Source organism: Pelobates fuscus, chromosome 11 (genome assembly GCF_036172605.1).
Source record: "Pelobates fuscus isolate aPelFus1 chromosome 11, aPelFus1.pri, whole genome shotgun sequence".
NCBI lineage: Eukaryota > Metazoa > Chordata > Amphibia > Anura > Pelobatidae > Pelobates > Pelobates fuscus.
The window spans coordinates 111,320,302-111,332,533 of NC_086327.1; the positions used below are offsets into that span (position 1 = coordinate 111,320,302).

Here is a 12,232-nt window from a genome sequence, read left to right on the forward strand (position 1 = left end):
ACATACTTACTGTCTTGCTCTGCTCCTTTCAAAAATGCCCCAATTGCACCCAGATAGCCTTCATGCCTAAGAAAAAGTGCCTGAACCTCTCCCTGAAAAAAGGGCATAAACAGGTCAATATCAAGTAAATAATATACACTATATACAATTCACACTTTTGTGAATAACCCTGCATATATGGCAGAAGTCGGAATTACAGAAGGGACTTTGTTGCTTGGCATGAAACAATACACCTTTTCACGACAGTTTTTTTTTAGTCACCGCTTGGTACCCAGTATAAATGGCAGGTATGGACCTTCTCACCTTGGAGAAGAAGTTGATACTGTAGGTGATGGTATGCATTGTAACAGGGTGGCCTCGGATAAAGAAACCTCCGAAGTAGACTTGGGACAAGTTATGTTGTTTGGCATACAGACAGGCCAGCTGACCAATGTCATTGCTGATCATGTGCAATAAGCTCTTTGCCATGTCCTCTTTGGAAAATTCTGCAAGTAAAAAAAAAAAAAATGCTGGGTCGTGAAAGGAAACTAAACATACTTTAATGGATATAATAAAACTACTACAGTCCTATAAAATACTACCATAAAAGGAACTTCTTGAGGCCCCTCAATTTCTCTACAGAGCCCCAACAAAATGGAGAGGAGATGCAAATAATAATACACACACATTTATTTTACTAAATATAAATGTAAAATAACAGATTAATTTCGTATCTTGCAATTCCTTTTTTTATTGGATTAACATCTGCAACACTGGACTATTAGGACTACAATCTTTACATATTCTATAAAATTGAATGCAGCCCTCTAGTGAACCCATTTGACGGTCTTCCGGAGATGTAGGTGATGCCTCGGAGGGGATCTCTGTGCAATCTTCTGCCTGGGTGGGCTTGCGATCCATGTTATGTGAGCTGGGCGAAATGCTTTGCCCAAGACAGGCCCGTTCCGCTTGGCATCCCCACTCCTCTCCGCCTCCTTTCCTTGGGTAGGAGGTGGTTGGGTAGTGTGCTGCTCCACCTTCTCCAAAAATCGGGTGAGTATTAGGTCCAGCTGCGTGAGCAACGGCTGCATGGTTACAGGCACTGATGGCCGATTTGTGTCTGCCATTTTGCTGGGCCCCCTCTAGTCAGAGTCTGTGTTACAATAGGCATTAGGAGCCAGTGGCAGGGTGTGTGAAGGATTGGTGGGGACCGGGATAACCCCCACGGTCTATAGAGGGAGAATATGAGCCCAATCTGGCATCTGCGAGTTGTGGTGGCGGGAGACCAGCCGTCTCCCCCCCGGGCCGACCATGCTTCTAGGACGCAAGGTTTGGCCACTCAGAGCCGGTAAGGAAGTCCACGTGTGGTATTGGTTTGGAGGTTGTGAAGTCCCCTTGCGTTAGTAAGCCAGATTATGTCGGGTTACAGGCTCTGCTCAGGGAAAATCAGCAAGATAAGCATTCGGATGCAGGAGCTGCTGTAACCTGCGTCTGTTCCAGTGCACGGTCAGGCCCCGTCCCAAACTGACTATATTTTTTTCTAATCCAGCTAAATTGGCCTAAATTTAGAATTTTATTTCACTTTGAAATTCCAGCAAGATATTGACTCCTAATAATCCATAAGATCCAAAATAAATAAAATAGATAAAAACACATACACTAGCTGAATATAAACCCATGATTGTTCGTACCTTTGTCTGCAGTGGCAGACTTGCCAAAGCTGCTTGCTATGAGGTTTCCAGTTAATCCCAGGATTTGGTAAGCCCCTCCATATATATCTTTCACCAACATATCCACATTTGTGTGTTGTCCCTTAGCAGCGAGCTGTAACAATTCATCAAATCTCTGTCAACATAAAAATAAATGGGGTAAGTTTGTAAAGCTAAACAACCACTTTTAAAAAATGAATGTTTTAATTCGACAAAAAATAAATTTAAAAAGAAAACCCCACAAGAAAACAAACACACAGAGGGAAAAAATAAACTGAAATGCCTTACTTGTGAATTAAGGGGTTATTCACTAAACATCAGCTTGTAGAGAAGAACTGAAAAACAGAACTGAAAAGGTTTTACAATTAGTATTCTTGTATGGAGCAGTTTTGTTTTCAGTTCACTACAATTCTGTGATTAGTGAATAAACCCTGCAGTAACAATAAAACAGAAGAAATGTGAAAATTGTCACTTCTTTAAACCCATTAAATAAAACACAGAAAATCATCTATAACTTGTGTTAAATGTTTCATGAGATGCTCCAATTTCTTTTAAATTTATGTTAAAGTTGACTAACAGAGCGCTAATATGGAGGTGTCCAGATGCCGGAGAAATAGGTGTGTATTTCTATAGTTTAATTTTCATTTCCACACTTCACAAATACATATTTGTTAATTATAGGGGTGAAGGGAATATTACAAATCCTGGCAGGCCATAGTCCCCCTTAAAAATGAACATTATCCAAGTGTACTTCTGGGTAGTCTGAATCACAACACCAAAGACATCAGAGGAAAGTACATCTCGAGAGCTGGTAGTGGGGTGTCCGATTAGCAGGAAACATTGTACCCACCCTTGGACCTCCAGACAGGACAAAGTAATAGTAGGGCTGTTTGCATCCTCAGCAACACAGGACATTCCATCTCAGTACAACACTATATTTCAATATTTTTGGTAGTGCCTTTCCATTAGCACCTGGGTACTAGGTGTAATTATTGCCGCTGTCCCTGCAAAGCTTCATTTTGCTTTCAAAAGGAATCTGTTAATTTTAGGGTTAAAGCATCTGTAAAATGTACAGAATTCTAGCACACTACTACAATGACATGGCTGTGTATACAAGAACCTGTTTTTCTCTTGATCATTAAACATGCATTAAAACTGCAAATGGTTCAGTAACAACCATACAGCTGCATGACTTTAAAAAAAAAAAATGTAACTGATGTCAGAAAACAAACATCCAATATAATGGTGGAACTACTACTGAACAAATGAGGAAGATCCAGAAGTATCGTTAACCATAAAAAAAAGCAGAGGTATTCTATGCTGGTATACTACAACATCTATGATTGCAAAAGACCATATATTAAAGATGCCCATAAACCTTGCTGATTCAGGTTTGTAGCCTTCTAAAAGCAGTGGATTTAAAAAAAAATAAATTTTAAGTGACCACTCAATTGAACAAAAAACAAAAAAACTGCTCATTTCCATTGCTGCCTGACCTTGGTCTTTGTGAGCAGAGCTCCAAGCCCCCAGAAGGTTCCACCACCTATAGAACTTCCACCGATGCGTTCAAATTTGTCCTCGGTTTCTACCTGCAAAGAAAAAACATATTTAGAGATGCAATCTACATTAAACACAAAAAAAATAAAAACCTTCATAAAACAGGTTGATTCTTTTTAACCACCGGATGCTGTTCATTAAAGGGTACACAAACAAGGGTGTCCTATTTCCTACAATTTATCAGGATTTCACAAATCTGATTAAATCACTATGCATTATAACCGATTCCCCACATCTGTGTCAAATGTCATCTTACCTTGATAATTGAAACCCCTGAGCCAATATTAACAAGTAAGTATGGAAAAATGTTAGGGTGGGTGTTCTGGAATCGAAATTCGGGATCCCCGTGTTTCACGTAGACAAACGCTTCATGTGGTATGTTCTTTAGAACAAAATTGCACCCCTTTATGAGACATGTTATTTCGTCTTCTTTGTCCACACTAAAGCAGAAATCAGAATAAAATATGATATAGTTTTATTTCATACATGTATACTCGGTCACTAGAATGCTACAGGAAAACTGTGACAAGGTTCCCCTTTATTCTTATTTTAAATAGAAAGATACATATGTTATAGCCCCTCTGTGCATCATTTTGTAATGCATGCATACAAGTATATACATCTTTTTAAGGTATCTTTTCATCCACATTTGATCTATATGGGTCTATACATACAAACTATATTGAAACTATATTGAAGAATAACAAAAATTACGATTAAGATTCCCTTCAACATAAATTAGAACAAACAAGTTTACGCAGAAGGTTGAGTAGAAGAGCAACAAGGTCCCTGTCTAGGGTGCAGACACATCTTTAATGCCCACAACCACTAATTCAATAGGATGACTCATTCCAATGAAAGAGAATCACAGATTAGTGCTTGTACAGTAGGTTATCTGAGGCTTACATGTGTAAGAAACAAGCACAAAGTGGAGTGTAAGAATCGCCGGCCTAGTACGCTAGCCATTAGAGCTTCTCCTCCCTTGATCTGCCTCTGAGGGTTATTACCGTCTTGTCTTATAAACGATGCTAGATGATGTGTGATGTGATGTTTGACATGCACGGCTTGGGTGGGATCGTGTGCTATGGGTTGCTTGCTGGTTCTCTGGGAGTAACATATGAACAGAGGTTGGGGAGAGAGTGAGAGGTGACGTTAAAGTGTGGATGCTTTAGGAGCACCCAGAAATTATAAATGAGGTATTAAGTGAAACAGCAAAAATATTTTTGTTCCTCAAAATTATACTTTGTCTATGGGCCTACAGTGCCTGTACCCAACTTTGATAAAATTGAAAAAAAGCTTTTCATTCTATTCTGTAGACTGCACAACTATCGGAATGCAAGGTTTAATAAATTAGGTCTTGGAACAATCATTTATAAAGCACAGACACATCCCCTTATTTCCAGGAAAAATCATGAAGTTGATACACCTAGGAAATCCACCTTTGAAGAAAATACATTCTTACCTTACAATCTGAATAATGAAAAGGGTTTAAATGGCACAAATGAGAGTGGTAGTTCAAGACAACTATAAATGGTATAAGCACTATTCTAAGCTGGGAAATAACCTATGATTTTCTGATTTTTTTTATTATTATTATTTATTTATTTATTTATTTTTTTTTTAAGAGCTAGACAATTTAAAGACCAGTTTGAAACTATAACAAATTCATTGAAATCAACTTGGTATGGTGCCAAGTCATTTAAAGTGTCAAGTGTTAAACCATTCACTTTGGTTCATATACTGTTTAACCTCAAAGTCTGTGTTCAAGTGCCATATCTCTCAGCCACCTGTCCTTCCGTTAGCTGAAATGCTTTGAAACGGGAAATTGTGGTTGCTGCAGGCAAAGGCGTCTCTGATGCTCTCAGACGATCAGTGCCTCCCTATTCACATAAAAAAAGCTTGAGAAAAATATTTAAATTTCTCAAGTTCCTAAAGGTGAGGCAGCACCACGGACTTCCCAGCACCTTAAGAAATTTGTTTTGAAGAGGTTATGGTGCCTGGAGTGTTCCTTTAACCCCTTAAGGACCAAACTTCTGGAATAAAAGGGAATCATGAAATGTCACACATGGCATGTGTCCTTAAGGGGTTAAAGGTGCTGTTTTATGTAACGACTGCTATATTACCGCATAAGGGGCACTAAATTGATTTCGTTTTTATCCATTTTATTGTTTTGTTGATTCTGGCCTGTAGTCATGTAACACAAGGAGAAGACAAAAAAATCATTTAAAATTAATCCATAAAAACCATTAAAAGTAATAAAGTCCATCTTTTACATGTTTTATAAAGTTAGGAATTGCGTTATACTTAATTTACATTTGATTAAACAATATAGGTTATATACTATTTAGAACTCTAGTCTACTTTTTTCATTTTAGGGTGATCTCATTGCACCAACATTTTGTGACTGCCCAAACCATTCACAATAGCACTCCCTGCAACCTGATAGGTCAGTGTGACAGCGCACCCTCTCTGTTTGTACCCTCTGCAATGGCACAGGTTGCAAACCCCCCAGGCCAGCCCTGTCAGTAGATCAAATGTTTCTATGGGCCTGGGTTAGGACATGAACACGACAAGGCACAGATACATTCACCTGGTTTTAGAATTATAGCGGCTTGTGCGAATCTAGTAGTAAAGAAAATACACTTTTAAAGAACAAAATTTCACTATTAACGAACACATGCAAACTACCGTAGATATATTGTTAAACATAAAACAAGTTAAAAGAAATGGACTTCAGCATTGCGTATAGTGTACAAAAATTTAAAAAAATAAAAAGGTACATGCCATTCACCATAGGCAATCTTGAAGCTGCCCTGTCTCATCTCCACTCATTCTTTTTATAGATTTAGTGATGTATAAAAAATGCTGCAATAATAGGCACGAGCTCTCCGAGCACCAATACAACTTTAAAGCCTCATTTATATGCTGCATTTTTTACATGCTCAAATCCTCATAGGTTTTGCAAAAAAAAAAATATATATATGTTTTGCAGAATTCTGGACCATAAGCCCACCTCTTTAATCAATGCCCCTCATGCCACAAAGACTCTTATCAAATGTATGCACACTTTGCACCAACTGTAGTGACTGATCTGCTTCGAATATACAACCAGGCTGCAGACAGTCTGAGTAACCATAAACAGGTAGTGATACCATTACTTTAAAGGGACACTGTAGGCACTGTATCTGCTTCATCTCATTAAACTGGTTATAGTGTCTGGAGTACCCTGGTACCATCAATTCTTTCAGCATTAAACATTTTTTAATGTTTTAATGCTAAGCAAGAGTCCCTGGCAGTCCATCCCCTCTGTGCTGCTTTGGCTAATAAGGAAGTATTAGCCTTAGCAGCAGTGGGCAGCTGTGATTGGCTGAGAGTGTCAGCTGACTGCGTTTAGCCTGTCAGAGCTCCAACTGATGGTATGAATGGGTATGACAACAAGGAAGTGTGTAATCTCTGCCTTAGCTACACATACAGAAGGGGCTGGACTGTGGGTGGCCAGGGACTCTTATTTTTGGCATACTGCAACACTGAATGGAGAGACAGTGCCAGGGCACTCCAGGCACTATAACCAATTCAAAGAGATGAAATGGTTATAGTGACTACAGTGTCCCTTTAAGTGTGCCTGGTGTCCTCTCCTTCTAATGCGGATTGTTTTATAGTTCAGTTTATTCATTAGTGTCAGTGGCGGAGCTTTGTACATATATTTGATAAGGAAGTTTTTGTCAGGAGTGAGTGGGAGTGGCTAAAGAGGCAGGGTTATTGTGCAACATTCTGAAAAAAAAATGTAAACATGCAAAAACACAGCATGTTAATGAGGTCATTAACTTACCGCTGGTATAGTTTGTAGGGCATTTGGAAGTATAAAACTGCTTTACACTCTGCGTGCCCTCCCCCCACCCCCAATTAAAGAAGAGCATCAAGAGGAAAATCAATGGTAGTGGATATAGACAACCAGTCAGTTGAAGATTCTTATTTTTGTCGGTGTAGATTTGTTTTTATTGTCATATTCATGCCTTATGACAATACAGATTTCTTTAAAAATAAAACAAATCTTTACGCCTGCAAAATGGATAAAACCAAATGTTTTTTTTTACGTACAAAGCAAAGAAGAAAAAAAAACAAATATGGGTAATGTTAAAGTAAGTTTAAGACAGGGCCACCTAGGGTATACAAATAAAAAAAATATATAAATTTTGTTACAATAAAAATAAATAAATAACACAAAATAGTACCTACCTAACATGGATGCGTGCATGTGAGCATCCACCAAGAATAAAAAGCATGGAGCATAAATTATACAATTTATTCAAATTCTTGAACTCTTGTTTGTCAGACACTGAGCCAACTCACTTTAATCCTAATTTCTTTTCAATGAGGTCTTTGAATTTGTAGGCTCCTCCGCCTGTTGCCTTGATAACCTTTGTCTCTGTATTCACTAGATGGTCTTTGATAAAGTCCAGACAGGTCTCTATGTAAGTGTTTTCAAATTTAATGAAGTGGAGTCGAGCTGTGATCTCCTCTTGTTCGGATATTTCATACAACGAATCATGGTCTGCATCCTAAAGAAGATGACAGCGCATTTTACATGGAATATAGAAGCAACAAACGGAAAGGCTAAAACTCATACAAGCACACGCACAAACACGGCAGGGTTTAAATGCAGAGTTTCCTTCCGGTGAAACAGTCTCACTCCTCTTATCCACTCAGGTTCCTTATTTGTTTACACAAACTCATCTAAGTTAGAACACTGTACATTGTAATAGGCAGGACACACAGGTCTCAAACAGGAGGCTGAGCAAAACTAAATGGGAGTTGTAGTAAAAATCAACATAAACGTTAAAGGGATCCTATAGTGCCAGGAAAACAAACCTGTTTGCCTGGCACTATAGGCTCTTGGAGGCGCGCACGCGCATTAAAAACACACCCATAGGAAAGCATTACTCAATGCTACTCAATGCTTTCCTATGGGGAGCTTATTTGACGCTGGACTCCGTGAGGACGTCCAGCATCAGATAAGCGTGATTTACTCAGTGTAAATCACTGAAGCCGCCTCTAGTGGCTGTCAGGGAGACAGCCACTAGAGACTGGATTAACCCACAGTGTAAACATAGGAGTTTCTCTGAAACTGCAATGTTTTCAGCTGCAGGGTTAAAACTAGGGGGACCTAGCACCCAGACCACTTCATTGGGCTGAAGTGGTCTGGGTGCCTATAGTGGTCCTTTAAGATAAATTGCACTATCTAGAGTTGAGATTACTTCCTGAAATGGTTTTTACTCTAGAGAAAAAAAAAAACACATTACAATAGGAATAGTAAATTTGAGTTTAAAACAAATTATATTGATGTTGGGCAACGTAGTGTGTTGAAAAAAATCTGAGAATCGCCAGTTTATGTGATGCTTACTAATTAATTTGTGGGGTGTGAAAAATACAATTAAATGTAGAATGCCACACCTGAAAATAGGCACCTCCAACTTAGCCCTCTGTCGATCATTGTTGTAAGCTCTTCCCCGGCATTCAGCAAAGAAAAACCATACAGGGAAGACAAGAAATTAAACATTGTTTCTTCTCTTTATCTGCAATGCTTTCCTTGGGGATTTGCTTTGTCTGAACTGGAAGATGATGTAATTTGCTAAAATGTTTAATATGGATTTAAAATAAAAAAAAATAAAAAAGTGGAGGAGAACATGAGTTATGGGCAAAATTCAATGTTTTATTCAATGGTAGAAGTTATAGAGAATGGCAGCTCCCCTTTAAACAGATAAAGAAATTAACAGCATGCCTAGGCCTACGGGAGGTATCTCCCTTTGGGACATCTCAAATATGTTTTAGCTAACCTGCGTCGTTCTGAAAGATAGACATATCAGTAAGTTCCTGTCTGTAAAGGTGGTCCAAGACCAAGTATGGTCCTTCTGAAATCCATCAAACCCAGATCTGTTTACCTGTCTATTATAATGTCTTTATTTTGGGGGGTTTCCAGTTAGTTGCAACAGATGGAACTTAAAGTTAGTTCATCAGAGCTCATGGCACAACAGGCGTGCCTATAACTTCTGACTTCCCTTTGGCCATTAAGGAGAAACCCCTAAGAAATTTCTTAGTGACAAAATACATACAACGGATAAAGTATTTCGCAATCCTGTTTTGAGTATTCTGAAGACACCCGAAAACATTTGCTTTGCTATTATACACAACTATGTGCTAAACCTACTTACCGTAATAGGCAAGTCAATAATTCAGAATCTAAAAAATAAATACAAATTGTCCCCGAATGAATAAACCTTCCAGCACATTACACTTGGCAAGTATTGGAATACTTTTACTGAATATGTGCTGCCACTTGCTGAACACCAAGAGTTTATGCTTAAAGGAAATCTACCACAATTTTTTTCCCTCTGAATATTACAATTTCAGAATATTTTTATGTAGCTTCCTTTGTCCTTAAGGTTATAAAGTGTAATTATGCAAATTTAAATTGTGCAGGTATTCCCTCTGCAACCTGCTTCTCTTTGCCAGTGTGTGAAGCCATTATGAGTGATCGGTCAGAATTGGTTGTTTTCCAACCCAAGATCTCTCTACCTGTGCATTCGCTGAACGATGACTTCTTCAGTCCTGGTAAAACCGGCTTTGTTAACAAACACACAAAAAGTTCATTCCATCTGTGGGGAACCTACACTGTACCACTGATGAAATCTGTGCTGTCATCTATCAGATCAGAGAACAAATATTTCCAATCCAGTATGTATCGGTTTCACAACTCTACACAACCAGTCAAACCGACACCATATCCATCAACAACCATGTTAACAGTTGCCACACTGTCGCCTTCACTTTATCACTTTGATTTGCAACCTTTCAATATCAAGCATGGCACATGACCCAACAAACACTCCTAGGCACAACACACCCCACTCCCAATAAAAAACTAAAAAGGAAATAGATCATGTAGGCTTAAGGAACACCCCTGGTACCATAACAACCTTTTGTTTTAGTCATTAAAAACAAATGCAGATAAATGTGCTTCCGAAGCACATGTATCAGACTATAATTCTCAAGCAGTCTGTTTATTGGATTAAGCTGCTAGAATTTCCATATAAATATCCACTGACACGAGTCGATAATTTTCAAAGAAAATGGAAGTAAATAAGTCCGCTAGAGGAAGATGCTGCTTTTAGTATATTAATTTAAATGGTTCAGTGTTCACATCGGGGATAAATATTTTATTTATGTATATTATTCATACACCCACAATTTATGAAGTTCCAATATATTCCCTTGTTCAACAGTACTGCACAGTAAATGATACATGCAAGTTACTGTGACAAAACAAATTGCGCACACAAGATCATGCACTGAGGAGGACTGCTAAACAATAAATAAATTAAATAAAAAGGAGGATAAAAAGATACAAAAGCCAAGTGCCCAGTGTAACCAGCAGGAACAATAGATTGCTGAATAGAGTGTACGAGCAGGTATTGGACAGACAAGTTGTCTTGGGTGAGATACAAGACAACCATATGGGCTTTCAGGTTAAAATTGACATAGCTTCGGGGGGCAGAGCTTAACTGCCGACCTGATCGGTCGCATATCCTGAGAGCTCCGTGTAAAAGGGCTCTAAATCGACTTAATAAGCGAGAGATTTGGGCAAAAATCCTCTGGCAGAAGCATCCTGAATGCCACAGGACCCTGCAGCATCAACCAACCTGAAGCACCGGACAGAGATTGGCAGTAACAGCCGGGGCAGACTTGCGGCCCACATGAGGCCCACACGAGGCCCACACACAGCACGGGCGGGGGATGCGGCCGATCCATCAGCAAAAGCTGAACACACAGCCTGAAGTCTCCCCACAACCGCCGGTGAGGGATATCCCGGCACCATCTAAGCGCGAAGCAGTGGTAGTCCGGGAGGAGACGGGGAACCTGATAAACCACGCAGCTTGTCCAAGATGGCCGGGCGCAGACACCTCGACAAACCCACACAAGACAGACGGCCCAGACATGGCGAGAGGCCTTCGAAGCCCGATTTGAGGCGGTCTGCCAGGCCTTCTGGGACCGGCTGGCCAGAAGACAGAAGCTGCAGAACCCTCCTGGGTCTTGGAAGATAGGAGAAGTGGTGCCTGTCCCATGAGGTCGGCTGCGCACACCGAAAGGACCCAGACACCACGGGCAAGGAGGGGGTCCGCTCTGGAGTCCGGGCGGAGAAACGCAGGAGCGCATCAGCGTCCAGGTTTGGCGGGGCCCTCACACAAGGCTCAAGGGACTCTGGCTATTAAGCATTTACAGCCTCCCATCTCTCGGCATCGGCTAAGCAGCCCGCAGAGACACTCATGAAACACAGGCAAGGCCCTGGACGCTCATCTAAGGACAGACACTCCAGCGGACATTGTTTTTTCATATTGTCTTTCCTTTTTCTATTTGTTGACCTTACTTAGCTAGCTGTAGAAATACACCTGTTTTATTCTTGACCTGAACCACACTATACTCCTTTAAAAAACAGCCCTTAAGTCGGGGAGCCTCCAAATATCTCTGCTCCAATTGCTTGCGTTTGCCAACTGTTACGCTGTGTTTCACCATCTGGCACCCAGGGGCAATTACTACACACAGTATTTTTTAAGCGTGATACCAAACGGATCTTAGAATCCATCGCTTGTATTTTCGCTATATACAGCCTGTCAGGGTATTTATATCGGCAGACATTTTGTGCTATGATAGAAATACAAAGTGTATATTCTGAAGTCATTGCTAAACCGACCAGACTCCATTTTGTATCTTCAAGTTAACAAAGAGACACAAAATTCTATCCTTTCTCTTTGACTGACTGCTCTGCCCAAGCTGAATGGAATGTGTATATAAACAAGCCAAATAGATAAGACATTGAGAACGGGGGATGGACAGACTGTATAAATTCTATTCCCAGACTTAGGTGACAGAGGAGATTAAACAATTAAATTTTACTTTCGATATTGTACAACGTCCCATTATAGTTTAAGGTG

At 39.8% G+C, this 12,232-nt stretch overlaps 1 protein-coding gene across 2 annotated transcripts in view; it reads right to left on the reverse strand.

The window, feature by feature from the left end:
* Positions 1 to 12,232, reverse strand: part of PANK4 (pantothenate kinase 4 (inactive)) — a 62,064-nt gene that overhangs the window by 34,233 nt on the left and 15,599 nt on the right. The window contains exons 3-8 of one of the 2 annotated variants that reach the window (XM_063435861.1): positions 7,596 to 7,804; positions 3,502 to 3,685; positions 3,185 to 3,277; positions 1,671 to 1,824; positions 304 to 485; positions 11 to 92 (exon numbers count right to left, since the gene is read on the reverse strand). In XM_063435861.1, coding sequence (XP_063291931.1) covers positions 11 to 92; positions 304 to 485; positions 1,671 to 1,824; positions 3,185 to 3,277; positions 3,502 to 3,685; positions 7,596 to 7,804 — 904 coding nt within the window. The other variant, XM_063435862.1, reaches the window with a different exon arrangement.